Source organism: Bombina bombina, chromosome 1 (genome assembly GCF_027579735.1).
Source record: "Bombina bombina isolate aBomBom1 chromosome 1, aBomBom1.pri, whole genome shotgun sequence".
In the NCBI taxonomy this organism is placed as follows: domain Eukaryota; kingdom Metazoa; phylum Chordata; class Amphibia; order Anura; family Bombinatoridae; genus Bombina; species Bombina bombina.
The window spans coordinates 36,139,038-36,156,919 of record NC_069499.1 but is presented as its reverse complement, the minus strand read 5'-3'; the positions used below and the strand labels follow the sequence as shown (position 1 = coordinate 36,156,919).

General features: G+C 41.5%; 1 protein-coding gene across 1 annotated transcript in view; it reads left to right on the top strand.

Moving 5' to 3' along the window:
• PCNX4 (pecanex 4) overlaps positions 1-17,882 on the top strand; it is a 269,881-nt gene that overhangs the window by 211,543 nt on the left and 40,456 nt on the right. Inside the window, exon 11 of the mRNA XM_053697302.1 lies at positions 3,291-3,477. Coding sequence (XP_053553277.1) covers positions 3,291-3,477 — 187 coding nt within the window. The remainder of the gene's footprint in view (positions 1-3,290; positions 3,478-17,882) is intronic.

Here is a 17,882-nt window from a genome sequence, read left to right as displayed (position 1 = left end):
TCTCAGGGTTATCTTCTGGAATTCAGGGAACTACCCCCAAGGGGAAGGTTCCACATGTCTCACTTATCCTTAAACCAAATAAAGAGACAGGCGTTCTTACATTGTGTAGAAGACCTGTTAAAGATGGGAGTGATACACCCGGTTCCAATAAAGGAACAAGGAATGGGATTTTATTCAAATCTGTTCGTAGTTCCCAAAAAAGAGGGAACTTTCAGACCAATTTTGGATTTGAAGATCCTAAACAAATTTCTCAGGGTACCATCGTTCAAGATGGAAACCATTCGAACGATTCTACCCACTATCCAGGAAGGTCAATTTATGACTACCGTGGATCTAAAGGATGCGTACCTGCATATTCCTATCCACAAAGAACATCATCAGTTCCTAAGGTTCGCCTTTCTGGACAAACATTACCAGTTTGTGGCCCTCCCATTCGGGTTAGCCACTGCTCCAAGGATTTTCACAAAGGTACTAGGGTCCCTTCTAGCGGTTCTAAGACCGAGGGGCATTGCAGTAGTACCTTACTTGGACGACATTCTAATACAAGCGTCGTCACTGTCAAAAGCAAAGGCTCATACAGACATTGTTCTGGCCTTTCTCAGATCACACGGATGGAAGGTGAACATAGAAAAAAGTTCTCTGTCTCCGTCAACAAGAGTTCCCTTCTTGGGAACAATAATAGATTCCTTAGAAATGAGGATTTTTCTGACAGAGGTCAGAAAATCAAAACTTCTAAGCACTTGTCAAATTCTTCATTCTGTTCCACGTCCTTCCATAGCGCAGTGCATGGAAATAGTAGGGTTGATGGTTGCAGCAATGGACATAGTTCCTTTTGCACGAATTCATCTAAGACCATTACAACTGTGCATGCTCAAACAGTGGAATGGGGACTATACAGACTTGTCTCCAATGATTCAAGTAGATCAGAAGACCAGAGATTCACTCCGTTGGTGGCTGACCCTGGACCATCTATCCCAGGGAATGAGCTTCCGCAGACCAGAGTGGGTCATTGTCACGACCGACGCCAGTCTAGTGGGCTGGGGCGCGGTCTGGGAATCCCTGAAAGCTCAGGGACTATGGTCTCGGGAAGAGTCTCTTCTCCCGATAAACATTCTGGAACTAAGAGCGATCTTCAATGCTCTCAGGGCTTGGCCTCAGCTAGCAAAGGCCAGATTCATAAGATTCCAATCAGACAACATGACGACCGTTGCGTATATCAATCATCAGGGGGGAACAAGGAGTTCCCTGGCGATGAAAGAAGTGACCAAAATAATTCAATGGGCGGAGGATCACTCCTGCCACCTATCTGCGATCCACATCCCAGGTGTGGAAAACTGGGAAGCGGATTATCTGAGTCGTCAGACATTCCATCCGGGGGAGTGGGAACTCCACCCGGAGATCTTTGCCCAGCTAACTCAATTATGGGGCATTCCAGACATGGATCTGATGGCGTCTCGTCAGAACTTCAAGGTTCCTTGCTACGGGTCCAGATCCAGGGATCCCAAGGCGACTCTAGTAGATGCACTAGTAGCACCTTGGACCTTCAACCTAGCTTATGTATTTCCACCGTTTCCTCTCATTCCCAGGCTGGTAGCCAGGATCAAACAGGAGAGGGCCTCTGTGATCTTGATAGCTCCTGCGTGGCCACGCAGGACTTGGTATGCAGACCTGGTGAATATGTCATCGGTTCCACCATGGAAGCTACCTTTGAGACAGGACCTTCTTGTTCAGGGTCCATTCGAACATCCAAATCTGGTCTCCCTCCAGCTGACGGCTTGGAGATTGAACGCTTGATTCTATCAAAGCGTGGGTTTTCAGATTCTGTGATAGATACTCTGGTTCAGGCCAGAAAACCGGTAACTAGAAAAATTTACCATAAAATATGGAAAAGATATATCTGTTGGTGTGAGTCCAAAGGATTCCCATGGAATAAGATAAAAATTCCTAAGATTCTCTCCTTTCTACAAGAAGGTTTGGAGAGAGGATTATCTGCAAGTTCTCTAAAGGGACAGATCTCTGCTTTATCTGTCTTACTACACAAAAGACTGGCAGCTGTGCCAGATGTTCAAGCATTTGTTCAGGCTCTGGTTAGGTTCAAGCCTGTTTACAGACCTTTGACTCCTCCCTGGAGTCTAAATCTAGTTCTTTCAGTTCTTCAAGGGGTTCCGTTTGAACCTTTACATTCCATAGATATTAAGTTACTATCTTGGAAAGTTTTGTTTTTGGTTGCTATTTCTTCTGCTAGAAGAGTTTCAGAGTTATCTGCTCTGCAGTGTTCTCCGCCCTATCTGGTGTTCCATGCAGATAAGGTGGTTTTGCGTACTAAGCCTGGTTTTCTTCCAAAGGTTGTTTCTAACAAAAATATTAACCAGGAGATAGTTGTACCTTCTTTATGTCCGAATCCAGTTTCAAAGAAGGAACGTTTGTTTCACAATTTGGACGTAGTCCGTGCTCTAAAATTCTATTTAGAGGCTACAAAAGATTTCAGACAAACATCTTCTTTGTTTGTTGTCTATTCTGGTAAAAGGAGAGGTCAAAAAGCGACTTCTACCTTTCTTTCCTTTTGGCTTAAAAGCATCATCCGATTGGCTTATGAGACTGCCGGACGGCAGCCTCCTGAAAGAATCACAGCTCACTCCACTAGGGCTGTGGCTTCCACATGGGCCTTCAAGAACGAGGCTTCTGTTGACCAGATATGTAAGGCAGCGACTTGGTCTTCACTGCACACTTTTGCCAAATTTTACAAATTTGATACTTTTGCTTCTTCGGAGGCTATTTTTGGGAGAAAGGTTTTGCAAGCCGTGGTGCCTTCCGTTTAGGTAATCTGATTTGCTCCCTCCCTTCATCCGTGTCCTAAAGCTTTGGTATTGGTTCCCACAAGTAAGGATGACGCCGTGGACCGGACACACCAATGTTGGAGAAAACAGAATTTATGCTTACCTGATCAATTACTTTCTCCAACGGTGTGTCCGGTCCACGGCCCGCCCTGGTTTTTTTAATCAGGTCTGATGAATTATTTTCTCTAACTACAGTCACCACTGTACCATATGGTTTCTCCTATATTTTTCCTCCTGTCCGTCGGTCGAATGACTGGGGTGGGCGGAGCCTAGGAGGGACTATATGGACAGTTTTGCTGGGACTCTTTGCCATTTCCTGTTGGGGAAGAGATATTCCCACAAGTAAGGATGACGCCGTGGACCGGACACACCGTTGGAGAAAGTAATTTATCAGGTAAGCATAAATTCTGTTTTCATTGTAAATTTGTGACATGCACCATTTTGCTTCTGCAGATATACATTTAAACTGATGGTGGATAAGGCGAGTTTGGGGCCTCTTGAAGACTTCAAGGAGTTACTGAACTATTTAGACGAATATGATAACGACTGGTATATTGGGCTGGTATCAGACGCAGAATGGCAGAAGGCGGTTTTACAAGAGAAGCCTTATCTGTTCTCACTGGGCCATGATCCAAATATGGTAAGAGATGATTTAGAGTTTGTAATTGAATAATACCATGAAGGTCTCTGTAAATTAAAGGGACATACAAATAAATGCTCAGTGTGTTACATTTTATGAATAGTTAAACACATAATTCAAGTCAGTTGCAGAGCAGTAATGTACTTCTGGGACCTAGCTGAGCACATCTGGTGAGGCCATGACAAGAGGCATATCTGTATCGACACCAATCACCAGCTAGCTCCCAGAAGTGCTCCTAGGTAAGCAAGTTTCATTTTCACTTTACTGTCCCTTTAAATAAATAACTCACTGACTTGGTCCACTTTAGTATCTCACTCACCAACTGGCATTTAAAGTGATTGTAAAGTTTAATGAATAAGTGCCCGGCATGTAAAAATATGCATGAATGAAAGTTCCCCTGTTTTTAAGATTATTATTTTTTATATACTGGACACTTGATCATTAAACTTTACAGTCACTTTTAAGTGTGAATCAGACAAAAAAACAATACAACAAAAATAGACGACTGTACTGTAATCCTAAAATTCAGTCCGTTTCCGAAACATCCCCAGATAGTTTATTAGCATTTTTGTTCACAGTTTAAAACATCATTTCAGTTTACTTTTATTATCCCTGCTCCTGAGACTACCTAGGTATGTTTCTCAACAAAGGATACCAAGAGAATGAAACATATTAGATAATAAAAGTAAATTGGAAAATTGTTTAAAATTGTATTTTCTATCTCAATCATTAAATATTTTTGGGCTTTATATCCCTTGTAGAAACTTAGGTCCTGTCCTTGAGACCATATTGAGGTTCAGAAGTGTGCATGTCCTGTACAAGCTATTTGTAGCAGAGCCGCCCTCCATTTTTTTTGTGTAGTGTTTGTAACACAGCTCAAGAGACAAGCACACACCTAAGAATACCTCAGTATGCTTTATTTGATAGACGCTAAGTTTCAAAAAAAGAAAAAAAATGTTTAATCAGCATCAGGAGACCAGGTTTATTCCTTTCCGTTCTAGTTTTAAAAGACAGGATTTTGACTTTTTTTTTTTAAATTAAAAAACATTTTAAATAAAAAAATAAAAACTTTTGAAAATTCAAAATGAAATTTTTTCTACGGTCCGTATGAACCCTCTAAAAACATTTATGGTGTTACTAGACATAATTATGTATATATCTTGACATTTGTCATTAGAAATTGTTTAGTATTTTCATATGTCAGATACCAGATTCTTGCCCATTACTGATTTTATTATGTGGCTAAGAATATATCTTTGCAACAACAATCAGTAGATTCTGCCAATAGAATGAGATCTTACATTAATCATTTAGTGAATAAATATACATCTGACAATGACAAAGTTCAGTCATTAGTTGAACATATTCAGCAATTCCTGTCTTACAAAAGGTGTATAGGTTAGAGACATTTTCAACATGAATGGCACTTTAAACTGGATTACCTGTTCTTTTTTCTCTAATTCCCCTAGCTCTGAAAACATATTTCTTTCATGTAATTGGCAAGAGTCCATGAGCTAGTAAATAGGTATATACAATCCTACCAGGAGGGGCAAAGTTTTCCAAACCTCAAAATGCCTATAAATACACCCCTTACCACACCCACAATTCAGTTTTACAAACTTTGGCCTAGATTTGGAGTTTGGCGGTAGCCGTGAAAACCAGCGTTAGAGGCTCCTAACGCTGGTTTTAGGCTACCGCCGGTATTTGGAGTCAGTCAAAAAAGGGTCTAACGCTCACTTTTCAGCCGCGACTTTTCCATACCGCAGATCCCCCTACGCCATTTGCTTATCCTATCTTTTCAATGGGATCTTTCTAACTCCGGTATTTAGAGTCGTGTCTGAAGTGAGCGTTAGAAACGACAAAACTCCAGCCGCAGAAAAAAGTCAGGAGTTAAGAGCTTTCTGGGCTAACGCCGGTTCATAAAGCTCTTAACTACTGTGCTCTAAAGTACACTAACACCCATAAACTACCTATGTACCCCTAAACCGAGGTCCCCCCACATCGCCGCCACTCGATTACATTTTTTTAACCCCTAATCTGCCGACCGCCACCTACGTTATACTTATGTACCCCTAATCTGCTTCCCCTAACACCGCCGACCCCTGTATCATATTTATTAACCCCTAACCTGCCCCCCACAACGTCGCCTCCACCTGCCTACACTTATTAACCCCTAATCTGCCGACCGGACCGCACCGCTATTATAATAAAGTTATTAACCCCTAATCCGCCTCACTAACCCTATAATAAATAGTATTAACCCCTAATCTGCCCTCCCTAACATCGCCGACACCTAACTTCAAACATTAACCCCTAATCTGCCGACCGGAGCTCACCGCTATTCTAATAAATGTATTAACCCCTAAAGCTAAGTCTAACACTAACACCCCCCTAAGTTAAATGTAATTTAAATCTAACGAAATTAATTAACTCTTATTAAATAAATTATTCCTATTTAAAGCTAAATACTTAGCTGTAAAATAAATCCTAATATAGCTACAATATAAATTATAATTATATTATAGCTATTTTAGGATTTATATTTATTTTACAGGTAACTTTGTATTTATTTTAACCAGGTACAATAGCTATTAAATAGTTAAGAACTATTTAATATCTACCTAGTTAAAATAATTACAAAATTACCTGTAAAATAAATCCTAACCTAAGTTTCAATTAAACCTAACACTACACTATCAATAAATAAATTAAATAAAATACCTACAATTACCTACAATTAAACCTAACACTACACTATCAATAAATTAATTAAATACAATACCTACAAATAACTACAATGAAATAAACTAACTAAAGTACAAAAAATAAAAAAGAACTAAGTTACAAAAAATAAAAAAATATTTACAAACATAAGAAAAATATTACAACAATTTCTTTCATGTAATTAGCAAGAGTCCATGAGCTAGTGACGTATGGGATATACATTCCTACCAGGAGGGGCAAAGTTTCCCAAACCTTAAAATGCCTATAAATACACCCCTCACCACACCCACAATTCAGTTTTACAAACTTTGCCTCCGATGGAGGTGGTGAAGTAAGTTTGTGCTAGATTCTACGTTGATATGCGCTCTGCAGCAAGTTGGAGCCCGGTTTTCCTCTCAGCGTGCAGTGAATGTCAGAGGGATGTGAGGAGAGTATTGCCTATTTGAATGCAGTGATCTCCTTCTACGGGGTCTATTTCATAGGTTCTCTGTTATCGGTCGTAGAGATTCATCTCTTACCTCCCTTTTCAGATCGACGATATACTCTTATATATACCATTACCTCTGCTGATTCTCGTTTCAGTACTGGTTTGGCTTCCTACAAACATGTAGATGAGTGTCCTGGGGTAAGTAAATCTTATTTTCTGTGACACTCTAAGCTATGGTTGGGCACTTTGTTTATAAAGTTCTAAATATATGTATTCAAACATTTATTTGCCTTGACTCAGAATGTTCAACTTTCCTTATTTTTCAGACAGTCAGTTTCATATTTGGGATAATGCATTTGAATTAATCATTTTTTCTTACCTTCAAAAATTTGACTCTTTTTTTCCTGTGGGCTGTTAGGCTCGCGGGGGCTGAAAATGCTTCATTTTATTGCGTCATTCTTGGCGCGGACTTTTTTGGCGCAAAAATTATTTTCCGTTTCCGGCGTCATACGTGTCGCCGGAAGTTGCGTCATTTTTTGACGTTATTTTGCGCCAAAAATGTCGGCGTTCCGGATGTGGCGTCATTTTTGGCGCCAAAAGCATTTAGGCGCCAAATAATGTGGGCGTCTTATTTGGCGCTAAAAAATAAGGGCGTCGCTTTTGTCTCCACATTATTTAAGTCTTATTTTTTCATTGCTTCTGGTTGCTAGAAGCTTGTTCTTTGGCATTTTTTTCCCATTTCTGAAACTGTCATTTAAGGAATTTGATCAATTTTGCTTTATATGTTGTTTTTTCTCTTACATATTGCAAGATGTCTCGCGTTGCATCTGAGTCAGAAGATACTACAGGAAAATCGCTGTCTAGTGCTGGAGCTACCAAGCTAAGTGTATCTGCTATAATTTTTGGTATCTGTTTCTCCAGCTGTTGTTTGTATTGCATGTCATGACAAACTTATTAATGCAGATAAAATTTCCTTTAGTACTGTTACATTACCTGTTGCTGTTCCGTCAACATCTAATTTTCAGAGTGTTCCTGATAAACATAAGAGATTTTATTTTTTAAATCCATTAAGAAGGCTATGTCTGTTATTTCTCCTTCTAGTTTACATAAAAGTCTTTTAAAACTTCTCTTTTTTCAGATGATTTTTTAAATGAACATCATCATTCTGATACTGATAATGGTTCTTCTGGTTCAGAGGTTTCTGTCTCAGAGGTTGATGCTGATAAATCTTTGTATTTGTTCAAGATGGAATTTATTCGTTCTTTATTTAAAGAAGTATTAATTGCATTAGAAATAGAGGATTCTGGTCCTCTTGATACTAAATCTAAACGTTTAAATAAGGTTTTTAAATCTCCTGTAGTTATTCCAGAAGTGTTTAATCTCCCTGATGCTATTTCTGAAGTAATTTCCAGGGAATGGAATAATTTGGGTAATTCTTTTACTCCTTCTAAACGTTTAAGCAATTATATCCTGTGCCATCTGACAGATTAGAGTTTTTTTGGGACAAAATCCCTAAGGTTATGGGGCTGTCTCTACTCCTGCTAAATGTGCTACTATTCCTACGGCAGATAGTAATTCATTTAAGGATCCTTTAGATAGGAAAATTGAATCCTTTCTAAGAAAAGCTTACTTATGTTCAGGTAATCTTCTTAGACCTGCTATATTTTTAGCGGATGTTGCTGCAGCTTCAACTTTTTGGTTAGAAGCTTTAGCGCAACAAGTAACAGATCATAATTTTATAGCATTATTATTATTCTATAACATGCTAATAATTTTATTGGTGATACCATCTTTTGATATCATTAGAGTTGATGTCAGGTATATGTCTCTAGCTATTTTAGCTAGAAAAGCTTTATGGATTAAACTTGGAATGCTGATATGTCTTCTAAGTTAACTTTGCTTTCCTTTTCTTTCCAGGGTAATAAATTATTATTTCAACTGTTTCTGGAAGGAAGGGAACTTTTTTACCTAAGGATAAAAAATCTAAGGTAAATTTAGGTCTAATAATCATTTTCGTTCCTTTCCTCACAATAAGGAACAAAAGCCTGATCCTTCATCCTCAGGAGCGGTATCAGTTTGGAAACTATTTCCAGTTTGGAATATATCCAAACCTTATAGAAAACCTATAGCCAGCTCCTAAGTACCCATGAAGGTGCGGACCTTATTCCAGCTCAGCTGGTATGGGGCAGATTACGTTTTCTTCAAAGAAATTTTGATCAATTCCGTTCTCAATTTCTGGTTTCAGAACATTGTTTCAGAAAGGTACAGAATTGGCTTCAGTTAAGGCCTCCTGCTAAGAGATTTTTTTCTTTCCCGTGTCCCAGTTAACACAGCAAAGGCTCAGCATTTCTGAAATGTGTTTCAGATCTAGAGTTGGCTGGAGTAATTATGCCAGTTCCAGTTCTGGAACAGGGGCTGGGGTTTTATTTTATCTCTTCATTGTACCAAAGAAGGTCAATTCCTTCAGACCAGTTCCGGATCTATCAATATTGAATCGTTATGTAAGGATACCAACATTCAGTTTCTGTAGGACTGTCCTGCCTTTTGTTTAGCAAGGGCATTATATGTCTACAATAGATTTACAGGATGTGTATCTGCATATTCCGATTCATCCAGATCACTTTTAGTGTCTGAGATTCTCTTTTTAGACAAGCATTACCAGTTTTGTGGCTCTACCGTTTGGCCTAGCCTCAGTTCCAAGAATTTTTTTCAAAGGTTCTCGGTGCCCTTCTTTCTGTAATCAGAGAACAGGGTTTTGGTATTTCCTTATTGGACGATATCTGGGTACTTGCTCAGTCTTCTCATTTTCGAAGAATCTCATACGAATCGACTTGTGTTGTTTCTTCAAGTTCATGGTTGGAGGATCAATTTACCAATCAGTTCATTGATTCCTCAGACAAGGGTAACCTTTTTAGGTTTCTAGAATAGATTCAGTGTCTATGACTCTGTCCTTGTCAGACAAGAGAAGTTTAACATTGATTTCAGCTTGTCAAAACCTTCAGTCACAATCATTCCCTTTGGTAGCCTTATGCATGGAAATTTTAGGTCTTAGGACTGCCGCATCAGATGCGATCTCCTTTGCTCGTTTTCACATGCGACCTCTTCAGCTCTGTATGCTGAACCAATGGTGCAGGGATTACTCAAAGATATCTCAATTAATATCTTTAAACCGATTATACGACACTCTCTGACATGGTGGACAGATCACCATCGTTTAGTTCAGGGGGCTTCTTTGTTCTTCCGACCTGGACTATAATCTCAACAGATGCAAGTCTTACAGGTTGGGGAGCTGTGTGGGGGTATCTGACGGCACAAGGGGTTTGGGAATCTCAGGAGGTGAGATTTCCGATCAATATTTTGGAACTCCGTGCAATTTCAGAGCTCTTCAGTCTTGGCCTCTTCTGAAGAGAGAGTTGTTCATTTGTTTTCAGATAGACAATGTCACAACTGTGGCATACATCAATCATCAAGGAGGGACTCACAGTCCTCTGGCTATGAAAGAAGTATCTCGAATTTTGGTTTGGGCGGAATCCAGCTCCTGTCTAATCTCTGCGGTTCATATCCCAGGTATGGACAATTGGAAAGCGGATTATCTCAGTCGCCAAACGTTGCACCTGGGCGAATGGTCTTCACCCAGAGGTATTTCCTCAGATTGTTCAAATGTGGGAACTCCCAGAAATAGATCTGATGGCTTCTCATCTAAACAAGAAACTTCCCTGGTATCTGTCCGGATCCAGGGATCCTCGGGCGGAGGCAGTGGATGCATTATCTCTTCCTTTCAAGTGTCATTCTGCCTATATCTTTCCGCCTCTAGTTCTTCTTCCAAGGGTATTCTCCAATATTCTAAAGGAATGCTCGTTTGTCCTGCTGGTAGCTCCAGCATGGCCTCACAGGTTTTGGTATGCGGATCTTGTCCGGATGGCCTCTTGCCAGCTGTGGACTCTTCCGTTAAGGCCAGTCTTTCTGTCTCAAGGTTCTTTTTTCCATCAGGATCTCAAAACCTTAATTTTAAGGTGTGGAGTTTGAACGCTTGATTCTTGGTCAAAGAGGTTTCTCTGACTCTGTGATTGATACTATGTGACAGGCTCATAAATCTGTATCTAGAGAGATATATTATAGAGTCTGGAAGACTTATATTTCTTCAGGATGGTTTAGATAAAGGTTTGTCCGCAAGTTTCTTGAAAGACAAATCTCTGCTTTTTCTGTTCTTTTTCACAGAAGGATTGCTAATCTTCCTGATATTCATTGTTTTGTACAAGCTTTGGTTCGTATAAAACCTGTCATTAAGTCAATTTCTCCTCCTTGGAGTTTGAATTTGGTTCTGGGGGCTCTTCAAGCTCCTCCTTTTGAACCCATGCATTCTTTGGTCATTATATTACTTTCTTGGAAAGTTTTGTTTCTTTTGGCCATCTCTTCTGCCAGAAGAGTCTCTGAATTATCTACTCTTTCTCCAACATAGGTGTGTCCGGTCCACGGCGTCATCCTTACTTGTGGGATATTCTCTTCCCCAACAGGAAATGGCAAAGAGCCCAGCAAAGCTGGTCACATGATCCCTCCTAGGCTCCGCCTACCCCAGTCATTCTCTTTGCCGTTGTACAGGCAACATCTCCACGGAGATGGCTTAGAGTTTTTTAGTGTTTAACTGTAGTTTTTATTATTCAATCAAATGATGCCCAAGATGATTCCTCAAGTGAGGGGAGTAAGCATAGTACTGCATCATTCCCTCCTTCGTCTACACGAGTCTTGCCCACTCAGGAGGCCCCTAGTACATCTAGCGCGCCAATACTCCTTACTATGCAACAATTAACGGCTGTAATGGATAATTCTGTCAAAAACATTTTAGCCAAAATGAACACTTACCAGCGTAAGCGTGACTGCTCTGTTTTAGATACTGAAGAGCATGACGACGCTGATAATAATGGTTCTGAAGGGCCCCTAACCCAGTCTGATGGGGCCAGGGAGGTTTTGTCTGAGGGAGAAATTACTGATTCAGGGAACATTTCTCAACAAGCTGAACCTGATGTGATTACGTTTAAATTTAAGTTGGAACATCTCCGCATTCTGCTCAAGGAGGTATTATCCACTCTGGATGATTGTGACAAGTTGGTCATCCCAGAGAAACTATGTAAAATGGACAAGTTCCTAGAGGTCCCGGGACTCCCAGAAGCTTTTCCTATACCCAAGCGGGTGGCGGACATTGTTAATAAAGAATGGGAAAGGCCCGGTATTCCTTTCGTCCCTCCCCCCATATTTAAAAAATTGTTTCCTATGGTCGACCCCAGAAAGGACTTATGGCAGACAGTCCCCAAGGTCGAGGGAGCGGTTTCCACTTTAAACAAACGCACCACTATACCCATAGAGGATAGTTGTGCTTTCAAAGATCCTATGGATAAAAAATTAGAAGGTTTACTTAAAAAGATGTTTGTTCAGCAGGGTTACCTTCTACAACCTATTTCATGCATTGTCCCTGTAGCTACAGCCGCATGTTTCTGGTTCGATGAGCTGATAAAGGCGGTCGATAGTGATTCTCCCCCTTATGAGGAGATTATGGACAGAATCAATGCTCTCAAATTGGCTAATTCTTTCACCCTAGACGCCACTTTGCAATTGGCTAGGTTAGCGGCTAAGAATTCAGGGTTTGCTATTGTGGCACGCAGAGCGCTTTGGTTGAAATCTTGGTCAGCTGATGCGTCTTCCAAGAACAAGCTACTTAACATTCCTTTCAAGGGGAAAACGCTGTTTGGCCCTGACTTGAAAGAGATTATCTCTGATATCACTGGGGGTAAGGGCCACGCCCTTCCTCAGGATCGGCCTTTCAAGGCAAAAAATAAACCTAATTTTCGTCCCTTTCGTAGAAACGGACCAGCCCAAAGTGCTACGTCCTCTAAGCAAGAGGGTAATACTTCTCAAGCCAAGCCAGCTTGGAGACCAATGCAAGGCTGGAACAAGGGAAAGCAGGCCAAGAAACCTGCCACTGCTACCAAGACAGCATGAAATGTTGGCCCCCGATCCGGGACCGGATCTGGTGGGGGGCAGACTCTCTCTCTTCGCTCAGGCTTGGGCAAGAGATGTTCTGGATCCTTGGGCGCTAGAAATAGTCTCCCAAGGTTATCTTCTGGAATTCAAGGGGCTTCCCCCAAGGGGGAGGTTCCACAGGTCTCAGTTGTCTTCAGACCACATAAAAAGACAGGCATTCTTACATTGTGTAGAAGACCTGTTAAAAATGGGAGTGATTCATCCTGTTCCATTAAGAGAACAAGGGATGGGGTTCTACTCCAATCTGTTCATAGTTCCCAAAAAAGAGGGAACGTTCAGACCAATCTTAGATCTCAAGATCTTAAACAAGTTTCTCAAGGTTCCATCGTTCAAGATGGAAACCATTCGAACAATTCTTCCTTCCATCCAGGAAGGTCAATTCATGACCACGGTGGATTTAAAGGATGCGTATCTACATATTCCTATCCACAAGGAACATCATCGGTTCCTAAGGTTCGCATTCCTGGACAAGCATTACCAGTTCGTGGCGCTTCCTTTCGGATTAGCCACTGCTCCAAGGATTTTCACAAAGGTACTAGGGTCCCTTCTAGCTGTGCTAAGACCAAGGGGCATTGCTGTAGTACCTTACTTGGACGACATTCTGATTCAAGCGTCGTCCCTTCCTCAAGCAAAGGCTCACACGGACATTGTCCTGGCCTTTCTCAGATCTCACGGATGGAAAGTGAACGTGGAAAAGAGTTCTCTATCTCCGTCAACAAGGGTTCCCTTCTTGGGAACAATAATAGACTCCTTAGAAATGAGGATTTTTCTGACAGAGGCCAGAAAAACAAAACTTCTAGACTCTTGTCGGATACTTCATTCCGTTCCTCTTCCTTCCATAGCGCAGTGCATGGAAGTGATCGGTTTGATGGTAGCGGCAATGGACATAGTTCCTTTTGCGCGCATTCATCTAAGACCATTACAACTGTGCATGCTCAGTCAGTGGAATGGGGACTATACAGACTTGTCTCCGAAGATACAAGTAAATCAGAGGACCAGAGACTCACTCCGTTGGTGGCTGTCCCTGGACAACCTGTCACAAGGGATGACATTCCGCAGACCGGAGTGGGTCATCGTCACGACCGACGCCAGTCTGATGGGCTGGGGCGCGGTCTGGGGATCCCTGAAAGCTCAGGGTCTTTGGTCTCGGGAAGAATCTCTTCTACCGATAAATATTCTGGAACTGAGAGCGATATTCAATGCTCTCAAGGCTTGGCCTCAGCTAGCGAGGGCCAAGTTCATACGGTTTCAATCAGACAACATGACAACTGTTGCGTACATCAACCATCAGGGGGGAACAAGGAGTTCCCTAGCGATGGAAGAAGTGACCAAAATCATTCTATGGGCGGAGTCTCACTCCTGCCACCTGTCTGCTATCCACATCCCAGGAGTGAAAAATTGGGAAGCAGATTTTCTGAGTCGTCAGACATTGCATCCGGGGGAGTGGGAACTCCATCCGGAAATCTTTGCCCAAGTCACTCAGCTGTGGGGCATTCCAGACATGGATCTGATGGCCTCTCGTCAGAACTTCAAAGTTCCTTGCTACGGGTCCAGATCCAGGGATCCCAAGGCGGCTCTAGTGGATGCACTAGTAGCACCTTGTACCTTCAAACTAGCTTATGTGTTCCCGCCGTTTCCTCTCATCCCCAGGCTGGTAGCCAGGATCAATCAGGAGAGGGCGTCGGTGATCTTGATAGCTCCTGCGTAGCCACGCAGGACTTGGTATGCAGATCTGGTGAATATGTCATCGGCTCCACCTTGGAAGCTACCTTTGAGACGAGACCTTCTTGTTCAGGGTCCGTTCGAACATCCGAATCTGGTTTCACTCCAGCTGACTGCTTGGAGATTGAACGCTTGATCTTATCGAAGCGAGGGTTCTCAGATTCTGTTATCGATACTCTTGTTCAGGCCAGAAAGCCTGTAACTAGAAAGATTTACCACAAAATTTGGAAAAAATATATCTGTTGGTGTGAATCTAAAGGATTCCCTTGGGACAAGGTTAAGATTCCTAAGATTCTATCCTTCCTTCAAGAAGGATTGGAAAAAGGATTATCTGCTAGTTCCCTGAAGGGACAGATTTCTGCCTTGTCTGTGTTACTTCACAAAAAGCTGGCAGCTGTGCCAGATGTTCAAGCCTTTGTTCAGGCTCTGATGAGAATTAAGCCTGTTTACAAACCTTTGACTCCTCCTTGGAGTCTCAACTTAGTTCTTTCAGTTCTTCAGGGGGTTCCGTTTGAACCCTTACATTCCGTTGATATTAAGTTATTATCTTGGAAAGTTTTGTTTTTAGTTGCGATTTCTTCTGCTAGAAGAGTTTCAGAATTATCTGCTCTGCAGTGTTCTCCTCCTTATCTGGTGTTCCATGCAGATAAGGTGGTTTTACGTACTAAACCTGGTTTTCTTCCAAAAGTTGTTTCTAACAAAAACATTAACCAGGAGATTATCGTACCTTCTCTGTGTCCGAAACCAGTGTCAAAGAAGGAACGTTTGTTGCACAATCTGGATGTTGTTCGCGCTCTAAAATTCTATTTAGATGCTACAAAGGATTTTAGACAAACATCTTCCTTGTTTGTTGTTTATTCCGGTAAAAGGAGAGGTCAAAAAGCAACTTCTACCTCTCTCTCTTTTTGGATTAAAAGCATCATCAGATTGGCTTACGAGACTGCCGGACGGCAGCCTCCCGAAAGAATCACGGCTCATTCCACTAGGGCTGTGGCTTCCACATGGGCCTTCAAGAACGAGGCTTCTGTTGATCAGATATGTAGGGCAGCGACTTGGTCTTCACTGCACACTTTTACCAAATTTTACAAGTTTGATACTTTTGCTTCTTCTGAGGCTATTTTTGGGAGAAAGGTTTTGCAAGCCGTGGTGCCTTCCATTTAGGTGACCTGATTTGCTCCCTCCCTTCATCCGTGTCCTAAAGCTTTGGTATTGGTTCCCACAAGTAAGGATGACGCCGTGGACCGGACACACCGATGTTGGAGAAAACAGAATTTATGTTTACCTGATAAATTACTTTCTCCAACGGTGTGTCCGGTCCACGGCCCGCCCTGGTTTTTTTAATCAGGTCTGATAATTTATTTTCTTTAACTACAGTCACCACGGTACCATATGGTTTCTCCTATGCAAATATTCCTCCTTAACGTCGGTCGAATGACTGGGGTAGGCGGAGCCTAGGAGGGATCATGTGACCAGCTTTGCTGGGCTCTTTGCCATTTCCTGTTGGGGAAGAGAATATCCCACAAGTAAGGATGACGCCGTGGACCGGACACACCGTTGGAGAAAGTAATTTATCAGGTAAACATAAATTCTGTTTTTTTGTGAGTCTCCTTTTCTGATTTTGCATCAGGATAAGGCGGTGCTGCGAACTTCTTTTGAATTTTTTACCTAAGGTTGTGAATTCTAACAACATTAGTAGAGAAATTGTGGTTCCTTCATTATGTCCTAATCCTATGAATTCTAAGGAGAAATCATTGCATTCTTTGGATGCTGTTAGAGCTTTGTAATATTATGTTGAAGCTATTAAGTCTTTCCAAAAGACTTCTAGTCTATTTGTCATCTTTTCCAGTTCTAGAAAAGACCAGAAAGCTTCTGCCATTTCTTTGGCATCTTGGTTGAAATCTTTATTTCATCATGCATATGTTGAGTCGGGTAACACTCCGCCTCAAAGGATTACAGCTCATTCTACTAGGTTAGTTTCTACTTCCTGGGCGTTTAAGAATGAAGCTTCGGTTGATCAGATTTGCAAAACAGCAACTTGGTCCTCTTTGCATACTTTTTACTAAATTCTACCATTTTGATGTGTTTTCTTCTTCTGAAGCAGTTTTTGGTAGAAACGTACTTCAGGCAGTGTTTTCAGTTTGAATCTTCTGCTTATGTTTTTTCATTAAAAAAATTTTTCTGGGTGTGGATTATTTTCAGCAGGAATTGGCTGTCTTTATTTTATCCCTCCCTCTCTAGTGACTCTTGTGTGGAAAGATCCACATCTTGGGTAATCATTATCCCATACGTCACTAGCTCATGGACTCTTGCTAATTACATGAAAGAAAACATAATTTATGTAAGAACTTACCTGATAAATTCATTTCTTTCATATTAGCAAGAGTCCATGAGGCCCGCCCTTTTTTGTGGTGGTTTTGATTTTTTTGTATAAAGCACAATTATTCCAATTCCTTATTTTATATGCTTTCGCACTTTTTTCTTATCACCCCACTTCTTGGCTATTCGTTAAACTGAATTGTGGGTGTGGTGAGGGGTGTATTTATAGGCATTTTAAGGTTTGGGAAACTTTGCCCCTCCTGGTAGGAATGTATATCCCATACGTCACTAGCTCATGGACTCTTGCTAATATGAAAGAAATGAATTTATCAGGTAAGTTCTTACATAAATTATGTTTTTAAACTAATTACACCTACTCTAAGCCCCCTAATAAAATAACAAAGCCCCCCAAAATAAAAAAATGCCCTACCCTATTCTAAATTACTAAAACAGGGCCCTTTGCGGGGCATGCCCCAAGAAGTTCAGCTCTTTTGCCTGTAAAAAAAAACCATACAATACCCCCCCCAACACAATACAATACAACCCACCACCCACATACCCCTAATCTAACCCAAACCCCCCTTAAATAAACCTAACACTAAGCCCCTGAAGATCTTCCTACCTTATCTTCACCATACCAGGTTCACCGATCGATCCAGAAGAGCTCCTCCGATGTCCTGATCCAAGCCCAAGCAGGGGGCTGAAGAGGTCCATGATCCGGCTGAAGTCATCATCCAAGCGGGAGCTGAAGAGGTCCATGATCCGGCTGAAGTCTTCATCCAAGCGGGAGCTGAAGAGGTCCATGATCCGGATAAAGTCTTCTATCAACGGCATCTTCAATCTTCTTTCTTCGGGAGCCATCATCTTCCATCCGACGCGGAACATGCTCTTCTCCCGACGCCTACTAGCCGAATGACGGTTCCTTTAAATGACGTCATCCAAGATGGCGTCCGTCTAATTCCGATTGGCTGATAGGATTCTATCAGCCAATCGGAATTAAGGTAGGAAAATTCTGATTGGCTGATGGAATCAGCCAATCAGAATCAAGTTCAATCCAATTGGCTGATCCGATCAGCCAATCAGATTGAGCTCGCATTCTATTGGCTGATCGGAACAGCCAATAGAATGCAAGCTCAATCTGATTGGCTGATTGAATCAGCCAATCGGATTGAACTTGATT